Here is a 15,438-nt window from a genome sequence, read left to right as displayed (position 1 = left end):
GGTGATGTTGATGAAGAAAATCAGTAATAAAGAAAAAGATTGTTGGATTGCAAACTTGGGGGGGACACCAGACAAAGGTTTACCATGCTTGGGTCCTCCAAAGAAAAACATTAGTGAAAAAAATATGTGAAAGCAAAAGTTAGAAAGGTGCAGATAAAAGAAAGGTTCAATGAAAGTTATTTGGAAGTATTTTTGTTCATCCACACAATCTCCATGTAGAAAATAATCAAAATACAGAAAATAATTTATCAGGAGGTGTGAGCCATTTTTAACAAGTACTCTACACATATTTCCATTGTCCATAATAGAAACATTATACATCAAAATATAAGGCAGAGGTAGGCCATTTACATTAGTCTCATAGACTTTCACATACATGTACACACATATACATATATGTGTGTATGAACATACAGTCACAGTATTCACTCTAATGTAAGGTTTAACAAAATAGAAGATAAATGGGAAGCTGCTCTGGTTCCTAGAAGGTCCTAAATATTAATAATAATAAAAAAATTTGTCAACCTCAGATGAACAAGATTATTTAAATACCGTATTTTTCGGACTATAGAGCGTACCTCACTATAAGCCGCACCCACAAAGTTTAAAAACAAACAAACTGGAAACGTACTTGTATAAGCCGCTGGTATATCTGTCGTGCTTGCTGTGCTTGTTCTAAATGAAAATTAGTGCTTTCTTTTTTGATTTCCAATGATTCACTTCCTGCTAAAGAGCCCTCTGGCGGTTGAAGAAAAATCCACAGAAAAGCCGCACCGGGCTAGAAGCCACATGATTCAAAGCGTGGGGAAAAAAGTAGCGCTTATAGTCCAAAAAATACGGTAAATCCAAAACTCAGAAGCAGTGGATAGTAAAAGTCTACCCTTACTGTATCCATGGGAGTTAAGAAGCAGCTGGCTGCTCCTGACAAGATGGATTTATTCAAGTCATCATCGGCATGAGAACCTCAAGAAAAGTAGTTATTTTGGCGTTTTGCTGGTACGCGGATACATGTACAGGACATAACCCAACAGAAGCAACAGTTACTGCCAGCAATCAGGGATTATCCATTAGCTGACTTTAAATTTTTAATCTAGAGGCAACTAGTACGTAAGGAACAACTACACATCCACATGTGTTTGATACATCCTCTTGTAACTACTGTAAGTGCTTTAATCTAGTCAGGATTACACACTCTCGCAACAGTAGCAGATTAAGATCCTGGGGCAACACTATGAAAATTAGAATAAGTTTCATAAAGTCTCTAAAAAAAAAAAAAAAACTCCACAAAATTAATACTAGGGAGAAAAATCTACCAACCCCTCAAGGCATCAATTTTTCAATTTCACCTCATTTTTCCATACAAAGCTGAAAGGAACAGTTCCTTAATATATTTTAATTCCCTAGAGCAGGAAAACATGGACTCTGTATGTAAGGCATCTGCTTCCTTCAGCCTTTCTAGACATTTTGTAGCAGAACAGTTGGTCAATATGAAGCATGACAAAAAAATAAATCAAACTGGAGAAGTGCCTGCAAATGTCTTTAAATTAGACTTCAGCATTAATTTAGAGTAACATATTTACAGCAGGTCAGTGGTTTCTAGGACAAAATATAATGACTAAGAGGTCATTATGCCCCCTTCAGAGGTGGACGATCACACATTCATACATCTACATGAACTGCTTTATGCAGAAAAACATGTTATCAAATTCTGGTCACATACTGTTAGACCAGTGGTCTCAAGCTGCAGTCCTAAAGCACCAGAGTCCTGCAACTTTTAGATGTATGGCTTCTCCTACACACTTGAATTAAAACTGCCTCCCTACCATGCAGCCAAACTCTACAGAGTTCTGCTCAGGAGCTAATACTGGAGCCAGGAGTGCTGAAACACAGAGACATCTAAAAGTTGCAGGACAACTGGCCCTTAAGGACATGAGTTTGAGACCGCTGGTTTAGACTGCCTGCTGTCCATAAGCTTATATTTTCATTTTTAAAAGTTCTTCTCCTTTAACATGTTTTTCTAGATTGATATGGTAGAAGGCATCTTGCAGCTTAATGAAGGCATCATTTCCGAACAAGTGGAGTTTTTGATTCTATTTAGTTCACTTCATTGCAAATCAGAAACTTTGGTAGATACCCATTTGATGTGACAAATGTTTCCGGATATTTTCAGCAACTTAACACAAGTAATATTATCACAGCTTCCTAAATCCACATTAAAGCAGCAGACGAGAAACATCCTAAGAAAATTCCATCAACACTTTTGTCAGAAAGGCACAGATGATCAGAAAATAAAGGAAGCTAAGGTGACTTTTTTTAGAGGTTACATATCTGCATTCAAACGTTAAAACATTTTCCATGTTAAAAGTGGAGGGATTTTGAGGGTTGGGAAGGTAGTGAATCTCAGCTGAATTTTCTAAAACATTCAAATCTTTTCAGTTATGAGGTAATACTAATGAGGTGACTTGTTGCTTGGATGCTTGTTTTCAAATATGTACAACAATTTATACAACAAGTGCATATGACAATACTTCAGGAAAAGAGTTGTTTACTGCTGAAAAGCATGGTAATAGTGAGGTAGGGAGCTGGAATTGCTTACAGCAGGACTATATGACTGAGGTAGCTGGCTGTGGTTAAAAACTCCTGAGCCTTGTGGTGCGTGGGACTGGGGGGGCTGGAAAAAAGTGAAAGGCCCTGGTGCTTGGGAGGAGAACCCTGATGAAGAAGATGGAGAGGAAGTGGGGGAGGAGGATGGTGGATAACCCATCACTAACCCCATGTGAGGGTTATAAGGTGGCAGGCTGAAAGGCAAAAAGCTAAGCAGCGACCCAAGGTCCACGTTAGTGTTGCATTGTAAATCATTAGAGATAGCAGGGGTCCTAGGTAATGCATGCGTGTCCCCACTGACATCCAGCCCGTCACCCAAAATTTGCTTCTGGGGTGAAGCAGAAATGGAGGAATTCATTGTGCTTAGTTGAGGTGAAGGGTTACTCTGAAAGTCCAGCAGGAAGCTCTCCATGTCAGAGCGTGGATACGAGGAAGGCCCATACTGATATTGTGACATGTTACCATAGGGTTGCTGCTGTGACGCTGCTGGTGGCTGAAGACCATGGCGAAGTGAGTGGGAAGAATGTGTAGTCAAATGATGTCCTACACCCATGCTTGAGGACAAGGACCCTTGGACGAGACCATGAGGATGCCCCATAGCAGGGATTAGATTTGTCAAGGTGTAGGAAGTGCTCATTTCCCTGGTAAAAGCTTCAGAGGTATCCTTAGAGGCAGAACCTATCGTAGAAGACTCTGGACTGGGCTCTTCTTTGACTGGACAGGGGTTGGTTGAGGTCTGAGGAGCTACATGAGTGCTGGGAGTAGATGGTGGCATCAAACCAGACTCCTGTGCATGGCTCTTTTTCAAATGGCGGGTCAGGTGGTCTCTGCGGCCAAATCGTTGTGCGCAGCATGGGCAAAGGAAGTCACGGCGACCAGTATGCACCACAGCGTGACGACGTACATCCTTGCGGGTATAAAACCGGCGGTCGCATCGTTCACATGAGTACTTCCTCTCTCTCAATGGCACATTAGGGCTTCCCTCTGTTGAGAGAGGCGTGTCGCTATGTTCACCCAGGTTCTCCAACATAGCTGCAGACTCCTTCATGCATTGCTGGCCCGCCGTAGTGCTGTGGAAGGCAACCAGGTGGCGTTTGTAACCCAACTGAGTGTTGTACTGTTTTCCACAATCCTGGCATTGGAAAAGCTGCCTACTGGCTGGGAGGTCCTCATAAACATGCCCTTTGAGATTATCCTGGTGAAACATGGTCTAATTACATGGAAATTGGTGGCTCTGCAGCTGCGCAGGACGCTGACCAAGAGCCTAAGCAGATACAAACAAGAGTCATGAGGAGAAATAACCATTAGTCACTAGCATCGTGGTTATTCTCTTAACTCCAGAATGAATAAGTGTTGGTAGGAACCATTTTTTTAAAGTTTGCTGTTCTTCTGCAGGAATGCAAAATGATCTGATTACTGTTAGTGGGGAAAGTCCAGAATTTGAATTGTGCTAAAGAAGATGCCATAGCAATCCCAAAAGGGCTGCAGTCATGAGACGTTTTCAGAAGATGGCTCAGTCTAGTGTTTTTTTGAGAAGGGCAGTTGTGCTGGCCTCCAGTCTATTTTAGGACCAAAAAGATCTAATGCCAGCTGCCAAATCACCTGGGTAGTCCACCGTCATTACAAACCTGAAAAGCAAGAACACAAAAAGACAAACAATGTCACTAAATGTTAAAATCACCAGACAAAAGATAAGACAAGTAGAAATATGAATCACAACAGAATCATGGAACCAGTAGAATCAGTTAACTTAATTTGCAGACACACATGCAATATATATCTATACACATATTACAACCATTATTCCAGTTAATCCAGATGAACCAATACATCGCCCAGTACTACTTCAAAGGACTTCATTCCACAACCTTCCTTCCCCAAATCCATCTCGTCTCTTCTCAAAATTTCAGGTGACGAACAAGCTGCGAAAGATCAAGATGCCAAAGGCTGCAGGTTCAGGCAGCACCGCAAGAGCCCCAGAGTCCTGAGGTGGTGCACCAATCAACTGTCTGACATCATGGGGTTTACGCTCAACCTTAGCCTGAAGCTGGGGAAAGTACCATAACTGTGGAAGACTTCTTGTGTGGTACTGGTACGAAAGTCCAAGCTTTCAGAGGACCTCAGCAGCCAAAGGCTGGTTGCATCTAATGGAGGACCCTCACAAGTTGGTCCTCAACCGTCTACGCTTCCTGTTGAAGGTTTGTTTTTTTTGGATCCACTGCAGTTTGCCTACAGTCTAGCATTGGGGTGGATGACGCCATCATCTACGTACTGCTCTGAAGACCTTCTCTGACTCGAGCAGCATCAGCCATCTTCAGTGGTGTTGTCTGTTGAAGCAACAGCTCATCTACAGCTGAGACAAAGTGGTTAGATAAGCTCATCTGGAAAGCCAGCTCTGAGCTTGAATGCTCCCTTGACCTAGTGCAGGTGGTGGAGACAGAAGGACCAAAATACCATCACCAGGGTTTCCCACAGTGCATTATAAGCCTGACAGGCCACCAGGTTTTACTTGTCCCCCTCCCACCAGACTAAATGTCATTTGACTATTTTAAATAGGGTTTTTAATATACAGCAGTAACAGTGACAGGAAAGACAGATTAAGCTACAGGTTTACAGTTGATGCACTGAACTGGGCACGAGGGCATGCGTACCAATTGTGCTGCCACTGTACCTGCCCGTTTGCTGTTATTTCTAAATTATAATGCTTGCTTAAGTGCACCACTTTTAATATTTTCTAACAAGAAAACACAATGGACCGCTGGTGGACATCCCTAACGCCTTTACCATTGGGCTTTGCGAGTCTTCAGTGGGAAACTGATGGATAATGTCTCCCACCCAGTGCATGTAGCTGTTGCTGAACTCGAGCGCTCCTTCAGTAACAGACTGCTTCTCTAAATGCACAGAGCAGTGTTTTAGGAGATTGTTCCTCTCAGCAGCTGTTTAGTATTTACATACACATGGTGGCATTTGCACAATCTACTCCTCCAATCCCAGATGAGGCCTCCCTTTTTAAATCCACCACTTCATGAGAGAAGATGTGGCTGATTCTTTGTTGAGAGAGCTTGCCACTTTGCCAGGTGTTTGACTGCTTTACATAGCTTTGTCTTATTGTGGGCAGAATTTGACTTAGGGGCCCCTCTTGCTGCTAAAAACATCAGCACCTCTAACAGCTTCTGTGTTCGATTTATTGAAATCTGAGAGGAGTAGTTTAATTGATCAATCTAAAAATCAATCAATTGTAATTGTAGCTTACTAAGATATATTTGTGAACAAACAGAGCTCAAACTCAAAGATTAAACTCGCAGCATCAGATTGTAACCGTAGTAACAAAACTATGAAGATTGTTCTTTGAACTTTTACAAAGTAAACTTGTCAGCTCCTTAAAATATTATATTTAAATGCTAAACGATGTAAAATATTTTAATTTATGTCTGCTGGAACCATAAAATCAAATTTAGCAGCATTGATAATCTCAATAAGCAAATGTTACATTTATATATCTGTGGTTTGTGTTAAAATATTAGCATTTATGGGGCCCCTGAATCCCTGAGGGACCTGATGGAGCTGCTAACTTAATTTGGATTAAACAGAAGTGCAAATATTTGATATTCATTTTAATTGTATTTTTTGATTGGTTGTTTATAAGACTATAGTCGTGGGTTTAAATAGCATTTCAATGCCAATGTCTTCTTGTAACATATAATTACACAGTAATATTTTTACATTTCCAGTCAACTTAACATCTTTTAATACAAAAACACGATGGGTCACTGGTGAACCACCTTGGCGCCCTGACTGGGCTTAGCAAGTTTTGTGGGGGAAACTCTGGGCTGTGGTGTCAAACATTTCTGATATAACAATCTTGCTGACTGAACCTATTTTAAGTTTTCTGTCTAAATGAACTATCAAGTTAGACAACGGATTATTGTCTGAACAGCAAACAAGTTCCTTTATTATTGTAAATACAGAAAGAAGTTGCAGGACAGAGTGCAACTGTCATTTTGCTAGTAACTTAAGCTAACCTGAATATTTACAAGCCGCCTCCTCAAAAACTGACATAACTTATTATCTTTCAACTACTTTGAAAAGGTTTTTTTTATATCCCTACAACATCTTTATTCTTTTCTCTCTTCCAATTTCTGCCCCTGAGAGTTTTCTGCCTCTCCATCTTTGGTTTCCTGTCATCAGATGACAACATAATCCACTTAAAGAAAACCTCCTACTCAAAAACACAGCTAGCGAGGCCTGAAAGGGGCACACGGTGGAGCGCTCTCAGTCTGCGTGTGATGACAGGAAGGGAGGTGAAGGAGCGAAAGAGGACATAATAATAATAATCATATTACTTACACAAACAACTGTTAAATACAGTAAGTCTATTTATCCCAAATGTACATCTATTTCCTATCTAAATGTTGCGATGTAATTCACATTTAAATCTGTAACGTTTTAAAGTCTATTCAATAGCCCCCTCTAGTTCAGCGCCCCTAAGTGTTGCATGTAGTGCATATTTGTGCACCACGGATCCTCACCTGTGAACTGTTTGCCTGTAATCTGTGTGTGTGTGTGTGTGTGTGTGTGTGTGTGTGCATATCAGGTCAATGAATTCTTGGGTTCCTGACGGACCTTTGCGTCTTTCATCAAGTGCTTCACTGACATCTTTGGTTTCTGAGTCATGGGGAAAGCAAAACAATTGTCAAAGATCTGAGAAAATGGTAATTGAACTATATAATATCAGGGTTTCCCCCAGAAAACTTGCTAAGTCCAGTGGCTTATATGTTACGGGTTTTTCCGTAATATACAGTTACCCAGTAATATTTTTGCATTTCCTGTCAACTTTGCATCTTGTAATACAAAACCACGGTGGACCACCTGTGGACCGCCTCGGCACCTCGACCACCGGGCTTAGCAAGATTTCTGGGGGAAACCCTGAACCTGATGCTATGAGTTTAATCTTTGAGGCTGAGCTCTGTTTGTTCATAAATGCATCTCAGTCAACTACAATTATCACTGATTGCTTTTAAGACTGGCCAATTAAACCAGGCTCCCTCTCCCAGAATTGACTAAATCTATGGTGAAAAGCTGTTACTGGTGCTGATGTTCTGAGGAGCAGAAAGGGGCCCTAAGGCAAATTCTAGTCTAGGCTTCATCCAAGCTTGGACTGGCCCTGCTTCATGAGCTAAATTTGCTGCACTGTGCATCTCTCTGCTGGACAAAGAGGGACAAACGGGGAGATTTAATTTACGTGGTTTTAGTAGCTTTTCCATTTTGTGTCTATTGTGTTTTTAATAAGTGCCACAGAGACTGTTTTGGTAGCACAAGCCTTAAGGGCTCAGACTATTTAAGGTTCGGCTTTGGCTCGGTATTCCCTCAATAAGTTGAGAAAGCATTTGATATGGTGCCGATTGATGCATTAGGTTGTCATAAAAAATAAAAAAGAATAAAATAAAACCAGCATACTGCGCGACTACAAGGCGAGCGCAACATCTCCACGAGCTGAACCACTGGTGGACTAATCGTCTAACCAGGGACATATAAATTAACTTTAAATGTAAAGGTACATGCCACACATAATTCTTTTTTCACAAAGATATATCAATCTCACTGCACACTCAACGCGTACCAATACGCGACTACTGATGGCCCCGAGGCTGTGGAATAGTTCACCCTTGCAGCTCCGTTTAGCCGACTCTGTGGAGGTTTTTGAAAAGCAACTAAAAATATTTTTTATTTTCCCAGGCTTTTCATTCTTGATTTTTATTGTGTTTCTTATGTTGGTTTTATGATTTTAAGGTTGATTTTATTGTACAGCACTTTGTGATTTTATGTCTGTGAAAAGCACTTTATAGAAAACTTTACTTGCTTACTTACTAACATAGCATCCTTTGAACAGCCAGCCTCCTTAGCTGTGAACATTTGTGGCTTACCCATCAAATGGAGGGTATCAAGTCTTCCCCACATTGAACCAAACTGAAGCAATTTAATGACATCTGGTGGTGCTTTGAGTTTAGTAGACGACTAGTGTGTCACAGTCAGTTTACAACATTCATACTCTAAAATTTGGGCTGATTTCTTCAGAGTATTCAAATTTTTTGAATTCCTGTTTTTGTGGGTTTTATGAGCTGGGAGCCCACTTTATGTAACAATAAACAAACAAATGCTTGAAATTGTTTAAACTGTGGGCCCTGAATCTATAACCTAAGAAAGCTTAACTTTTTGAATGGAATTATGGGAATTAATTATATTATAATATTTTGGAAAGGGCCTGGTGAGAACGGTTACATTTCACAGACATTCAGACCTGTCTGTGTCAACTTGTGCAGACTGGGCCAAAATCCCCAGGATATATAAACTTTTGATTAGGGTCACTGGGGAAGTTCCTGTCTGTGGTCGTTATGATTTTTAAAAATAGTAAACACAGTTGTTTGACAGAGTGAAAATTGCGTTTTTGTGTTATTCATGTCAAAAAACCATAAATAAATAAATAAATAAATCAACAATTCCACCAGAATATGTACACTTATGAGCACAACTGTGAGTGATGTGGTAATAGTAGCAAAGTTTTAGTCCCTATGGAGTTTTCAGAAGACAAAGCAAGACTATTCAAAGCTTGTTATAAAACTGATGCGCTGCTACGGCGTAGACGCTTGGCCGAATCGATGACTGTGAAGCCCAGTCCCAGGCTAAATTTCACAGCTAGCCTACTTGCGGAAACTAACTTTGCACAAGCGTATTTCCAACTCGTTTGTTTAGAAGTGATACGCCAGGTTTCTCTCAAGGTCTTTCCAAAGAACAACTAGCGTGTCTTAGACAAACGGAAGACCTTTGTCCAGAGCAGGAGGATTATTCATAAACAAAAGATGAACGCTTGAAAACTTCTGTCGAAGGTTGTTGTGACTTCAATTATCCAGTTTTCTTGCAGGAAACAGACCAGACAAACAGCTTTGGTTCTTTAGGCAGACGAAAACACGACTGTACTCACCGGATGCATGTCTTTCCAGCTTTCTGCCCAGCTTTCGTTTTGCGCTTCACGACGACATAATAGGATAAGTTTGAAAGCTGTTTCTTGGAGTTTGGGCCTGGACTGTGGGGCACCGCGCTGGAACCCAGGCATTCTGGGAGAGTGACGTAACAACTGGGAGGGCGACTTTCCTGCAGACATTAAACAAGAGAAAACATTTAGCTACCCCAATTTTGTCTTTCTTCTTTAGTAAAGGACAAAGTACAAGTATACAAAGAGCAGTATGCGATATTATAGTAGTCACAACGTGAACCAGGGGTTATTACAACATCATGCACAAAAATTAAATTTAGATAATACGTTTTAATTGCCTTACAGTTTTTTAATTGAGATAGTAACTGAAAGTAGCTAAATTTATAAAAATTTAAGTCACAAACAAGGGATTTTTCTATTGAATTTATTGAAAGCAAAGCTTTTTTTAATCCACTAGTCAATCAAATTAATTAATCAAATTAATTAAAAAAATATTTTCTTGAATAGTTGTTAAAACTAAGGACAATGCTATCCCAACATAAAACAAACACCTTATACATACTATCAATTATAAACTGACAGACCCTCAGGGTGATAATCACATAATTAAAAAAATTGTATTAATATCTTTTTTGAATTTTAACATATGATTAGCTGCTTAGTGATCTCTCTAATTTCATTAGTTATTAAAAACGTATAGGGAATATTCACACTTTTTTTTTTTTAAATATTATACCACCGGTATGAAATAACATATGGGTCAATGTGTTTTTGAAATAGGGCAAGAATTTCTTGATTTTTAGAGATGCCCCTAAATATCTTCCCATGCGTGTTGAATTTTACGGTGTCCTGTAGGGGATATCGGATTTTTTTTTTCTTTTGCGTTATTTTGCAAAAGTATTCCATTTACTCGCAATATAGCTTGGGTTCCCTCGCAATAAATTTGCAAATACACCCTGGCCTATTTTGTACACAGTCACAGTGATGACAAATGTTAACTTAAAGTTGCAAATACCTTAAAGAGACGCAGAGAAAACGTGCTTATAAACCCTTAAGTCTTTGGTGCTAATAATGTTTGAAAATCGATCTAGCTTTTTAATGTTTGTGTAAGATTGAGATAGGACTGCGCATGAAAACGGCCCTTTAATATCAGACTAACACAAAAAAGATAGTCAAAGCTGTCAGATGACTTTATTGCCCTGTAAAAATAACTCAAAATAGTTTGAATGCTTTCTTCCATTATTTTCTTCTTTTACTTTTCTTTTACTATTACTTCTGCACAGTAATTTCCAGAGGGTCCAGAGAATCTGGCTTGTCTGCAAATCTTTGCCTATTACGATCAGTGGAAGAGACGGTTTGAACTTCTTCTCTCTCCCCTCATTTTTGGTCCTTCTTCAGGTCCATAGCTCCTCTATTTTGTGGGTCTGGTTTGAGCTGGTTTATTATTTTAGCTTTTGTGTCGTTAATCAGCTACACCAAGTTTTAAAACACTTTGTTGACATTGCTATTATTTTAAGTATAAAGAAATTGTTTGGACTAGAACTGAAAGAAAATATTCTTGGTAAAATTTTGTTGTTGAAGTAGTGTAAGACTTGTTGGCCAACTCTTACACTACTTCATCATACCTTGTTGCAGAAATGTGATCAAAAGTTAAAACACACAGTTACTCTTTAATTGGCTGAAAGTACATTTACTCTCTGAGTAGAAGAAATGTGAACTAGTTTACCAAATGACTCAAAGAGAAGAGAAGAGGTGATGCTTCATTTGTGGTCAGCAGAGTTCTGTGGTGGGACATCTTTGTATGTAGCAGCATAATTGCCCAATAGAAATTATGCTGGCTAACAACTTATGTAAAGATAATCATAGCCAAAACCAAAGATATTATTGCAACACACAGCAATGTGAAAATGCTGAAGACACTATTTGCATAGTTACAATAAATGAGCACTAGACACCGAGTGACTGATGACTCACATTTTTATTGCATATTCTTTTTGTGTTTATAATTGGTCGCCGTCCTGAGTAGCAGGTCAGTTATGTTGCTTTGGTGCTGAATAATTTTTTGCTAAAAAAAATATTCAGCACAAACACAAGGAACATCCTCTGAGTATGCTGGAATCCTGCCATTACATAAAAAAAACTACATTAATTTAGGTAATTTAAATTATTTGAAATTGACATAAGTAATCAAAAACAAATAGTAAGTAAATAAAAATAAAGTGATCATTCAGAAAATTATTATATTACTTTAAATGGCCTTGAGAGAAAGGATTGAAACCTCACTTCTTATTTTCTGGTTCAACTTTTTAAAGCACTCAGCACAGATGTATGGAAGCCCATATCTACCACCCTGATGAAAAAAAGTAAACGTGTACCTCATAATTATGACTTAGCTATCTCATATTTATGAGATCTCATTATTATGAGATAGCAAAGTCATAACTATGAGACAGCAAGTCACAATTTTGAGATAGTATCTCGTTAACATGAGACCGTAATTATGACATACTATCTCAATAATCTTTGTTTGTATCATCCAATTATTAGAAATGACCTAATTTCTAATTGCCTACTGTTCATTAATTATCTACATGCCCTAGAATTAATTTATCCCAAATGTATATCTATTTCCGATCTAAATGTTGCGATGTAATTCACATTTAAATCTGTAACGTTTTAAAGTTACTAAATTGTAAACAGTATTTTATGGAATAAGCAGACTCCATTGCTTTGTTGTCATAAGTGGAAAGGTATAAGCAGCCTATTTCCTGGAGGGGGATAGGTTTTGTTGCATTCCTGCGGAGGATTTGACCTCTGAACTTAGCTTGTCCTGCAATAGTACGGCTGCTAGCACAGTAACTCTGCCTCGACAGGAAGATGTGTTTGTAGTGTTGGTTTAAACTCGGCAGCAGACACACCAGCAACCACTGCACAATAGCGTTGCCTTGCGTCGAAAAGAGCCTATTCTTCGACTATACTTAGCCGCTGCTGAACAGATCAGTCGCGATTGCTTTTAGGTTGCTTAGTAGCCACCGAGCAGAGACGAGCGCTAAAGAAATGAAGGACAAGCAAAAGAGAAAGAAGGAGCGGACCTGGGCTGAAGCAGCTCGAATGGTAAGAAATAAGGCTTAATTTGCATGTAAACCATAAATGTTTTAGAAGAGAAACGATTTTAATCCAGACACGTTGCTGCCTGTGGACATTCCACTCACGACCACATCCTAGCTTCTGGTGTTTAGTTAGCCAACTATTAGCAGCTAGCAGCTTAATAATATTAATGCGAGAATTAATCTTACCAACAAATACTTTGTGTTTAGCATGAACGCTACTCCGCTTTTGCGATTGTTGTTTGCGTAAAACGTGTCTTGTGTAATGTATTAAAATGCGACGTAGTGAAACCCCTAAAGCCTGGTAACAAAATAGCCGCTTCTGATTCAGGTCTTTGTTTGCTAGGCAGCTAGTTAGCTAGCTGGTTAGCCAGTAGCTCGACGCTTTTCAGCATCTGAACAGCCACAATGCGCAAATGTAGCAAAAACTGGCACACAACGCGACTCAAATACCAAGGTAATTTCTATATAACACATATCTAGAGGTGTATGTAAAGCAAAACATTTATTTGGAAATAACATTTTGATGGCAAAGCTATTTTACCATTATCAAGGTTAACGTCTTCAAGTGTCTTGAGAATTTACTCTTGCTTTTAATAGTGCACCAGAGCTGGATTCAATGTAACCTTCTTGTAAAGCAACACCCAATTAAAAAAAAAGCAAAGCAGTTTGCAGGAGGTGCATAAATGGTTGTAATTGAAGTTTTTCAGTTGCCAGAGACATAAGTACAAACACAGTAGATTTGTGGTCAGGCCTCTTAGTTTAGTCTGTCTGCAGAATTAATATTGCTATTGGCTGGATTTTATTTAAAGTAACAGACACCACATATTAGACATTGTTTTTTAAATAGTGACATGTTTTCAAATACATAGATAAATACAAGTCTTCACTTTATGGTCTTCAATTTATTCTTTGATTACAAATAGGGGTGCAGTTTTCTGGTCGATTGCCAATGACCGATATTTAAAAAGTCGATTATGATTTTGGCCGTAGCCAATTTAATTGTTTTGTCCAAAACGTCCTAAATTTGCCAACAGTGAGGTGACTACTGCTGACTGCAAATGTGCAGACATGACCTGGTGGGTGGGTCAGTGGGTCAGACTTCTCTCACGGGAGAGCAGAAGAGGACAGTGGTTAATTTTTAGACGTTTGCTGAGGTAGATGAGATCAGAATCACATGCAAGTATCGGCTGATTACTGATCTCCCAAAATTAAGGAAATTGGCACTGTTGCCGGAGACATAAGTACAAACACAGTAGATTTGTGGTCAGGTTAAGGCCTAACCAGTCACTTCCTGTGACTGTTCGGGCATCTCTGAATTTTTGTGAAAAGGTGCAAATCAGAGCCAAAGTTCGCACAAACTGGATGATTTGGAAGGTGTCTCCTTGCAGTGTCATTTATATAAACCCTCTATGAAGGTTCGTTTTATGAGAATATGGCTCCAACGTACGCCTTGACCTTAAATGCCATTCCGCTGTTTTGGTTCACGCACGCACAACTCAAACTTTTAAAAGCATGACTATAACTCGGCCATTAGCAGGGAAACACACTGGCGATGTTGGTTTTTCAAATAAAGTAAATTTAACATTTCATGACATTTAAATTCGTATCAAACTCTGATTGTTGCTAGTATAAGTGTGCAAATATAGGGCCTACATAGTTTTAACCTAAATAGTAATAAACTTAATTCTGAAAGTTTGGGGCTTTTATTTTTGTTGTGACTATGAATTACACCCGCTACATAAACATGCTGAGCACAAAGTATAGAGTTGGATTGAATAGATCAACCTTTATGGATCAAGCACATTGCCACAGATACCCGGTGGCAATGTGTTTGGGACTGAGCAGATATTAATATCATATTGGCCTAACACCAAGCCAAGCGCAGCCCCTCACCTGGCAACCCAAGTGGAGCTCAACCCACATCATTACAAGAGATGCAGAGTTTGTTCTGCAGTGGATTTATACTGCACAGTCAGGGTTTCCCCCAGTGTATTATAAGCCTGGCGCCCCGCCATGCTTTACTAGCCCCGCCGCCAGGCTAAGCGTTGCTTGTTTACATTTCTAGGAAAGGGAAATTTTTTATTTTTTTTTGTCTTTAAAAGCCAGGCTGCAAGCGTCTCTTTTTCTCTTAGCATTTCACTAGCAGAGCAGATTTATTCCTAAATGATAGGTTTATAGTTTATGCATTTAAACCCGACAGCGCGGACCAATCACACAGCTGGTGCCCCTGCTGCCGCTGCTTTACCTCAGTGGGATCGCGCTCGCCTCCTTTCACTCAAACTGGACTCAGGCTGACCTGTATGGATATTTACATCAACTTAGTGAGAGGAATTATGGTCCTTTGGAGAACTCTAGGTAAGAGTTTAAAACCCGCCGCGTTAGCTCTGGTTGCGCAGCTCAATGTGAACCGCATGAATAACTTGTAGCGAATTCAGAGGCGCGTTGAGGAGCGGTGAGAATGATTTATCTTTGTGAAGGAACAATTATATGGGGCGTTTACATCTCAACATGCTTCCCGGCGTGTGGCTCTGTGCTTATTAAAAACTCAACAGACACGAAATGGAAGAGCTACTAAAGCCACATTAGCAGCATTGAATTAAATCTCCCGTTTGTTGTGCATCTCTGTGTAGTGCAGCAGATTACCTCATCATGCAGGGCCGGTCCAAGGCTGCATGAGGCCTTGAGCAGAATCTGATTTAGGGCCTCTTTTGTTGCTAAAATCATCAGCACCTT

The 15,438-nt window shown here is 39.6% G+C and overlaps 2 protein-coding genes across 3 annotated transcripts in view; one reads left to right on the top strand and one right to left on the bottom strand.

The window, feature by feature from the left end:
* Window positions 1-232: 232 nt before the first annotated feature.
* plagx (pleiomorphic adenoma gene X) lies at window positions 233-9,758 on the bottom strand. Its single transcript, XM_007575436.2, has 2 exons — window positions 9,584-9,758; window positions 233-4,232 (listed from the first exon to the last, which is right to left on the bottom strand). The coding sequence occupies exon 2, from the start codon at window positions 3,809-3,811 to the stop codon at window positions 2,546-2,548; it is 1,266 nt and encodes a 421-aa protein (XP_007575498.1). The 5' UTR covers window positions 3,812-4,232; window positions 9,584-9,758; the 3' UTR covers window positions 233-2,545.
* Window positions 9,759-12,368: 2,610 nt separating this feature from the next.
* asxl1 (ASXL transcriptional regulator 1) overlaps window positions 12,369-15,438 on the top strand; it is an 18,545-nt gene continuing 15,475 nt past the window's right edge. For both annotated transcript variants that reach the window (XM_007575435.2, XM_007575434.2), the window contains exon 1: window positions 12,369-12,709. In XM_007575435.2, the coding sequence (XP_007575497.1) occupies window positions 12,653-12,709 (57 nt within the window). In that variant the 5' untranslated portion in view covers window positions 12,369-12,652. The remainder of the gene's footprint in view (window positions 12,710-15,438) is intronic.

Source organism: Poecilia formosa, unplaced genomic scaffold (genome assembly GCF_000485575.1).
Source record: "Poecilia formosa unplaced genomic scaffold, Poecilia_formosa-5.1.2 Scaffold377, whole genome shotgun sequence".
Lineage (NCBI taxonomy): Eukaryota > Metazoa > Chordata > Actinopteri > Cyprinodontiformes > Poeciliidae > Poecilia > Poecilia formosa.
Note: the sequence above shows the minus strand (reverse complement) of the source record. Positions and strands in the feature narration are given on the sequence as shown.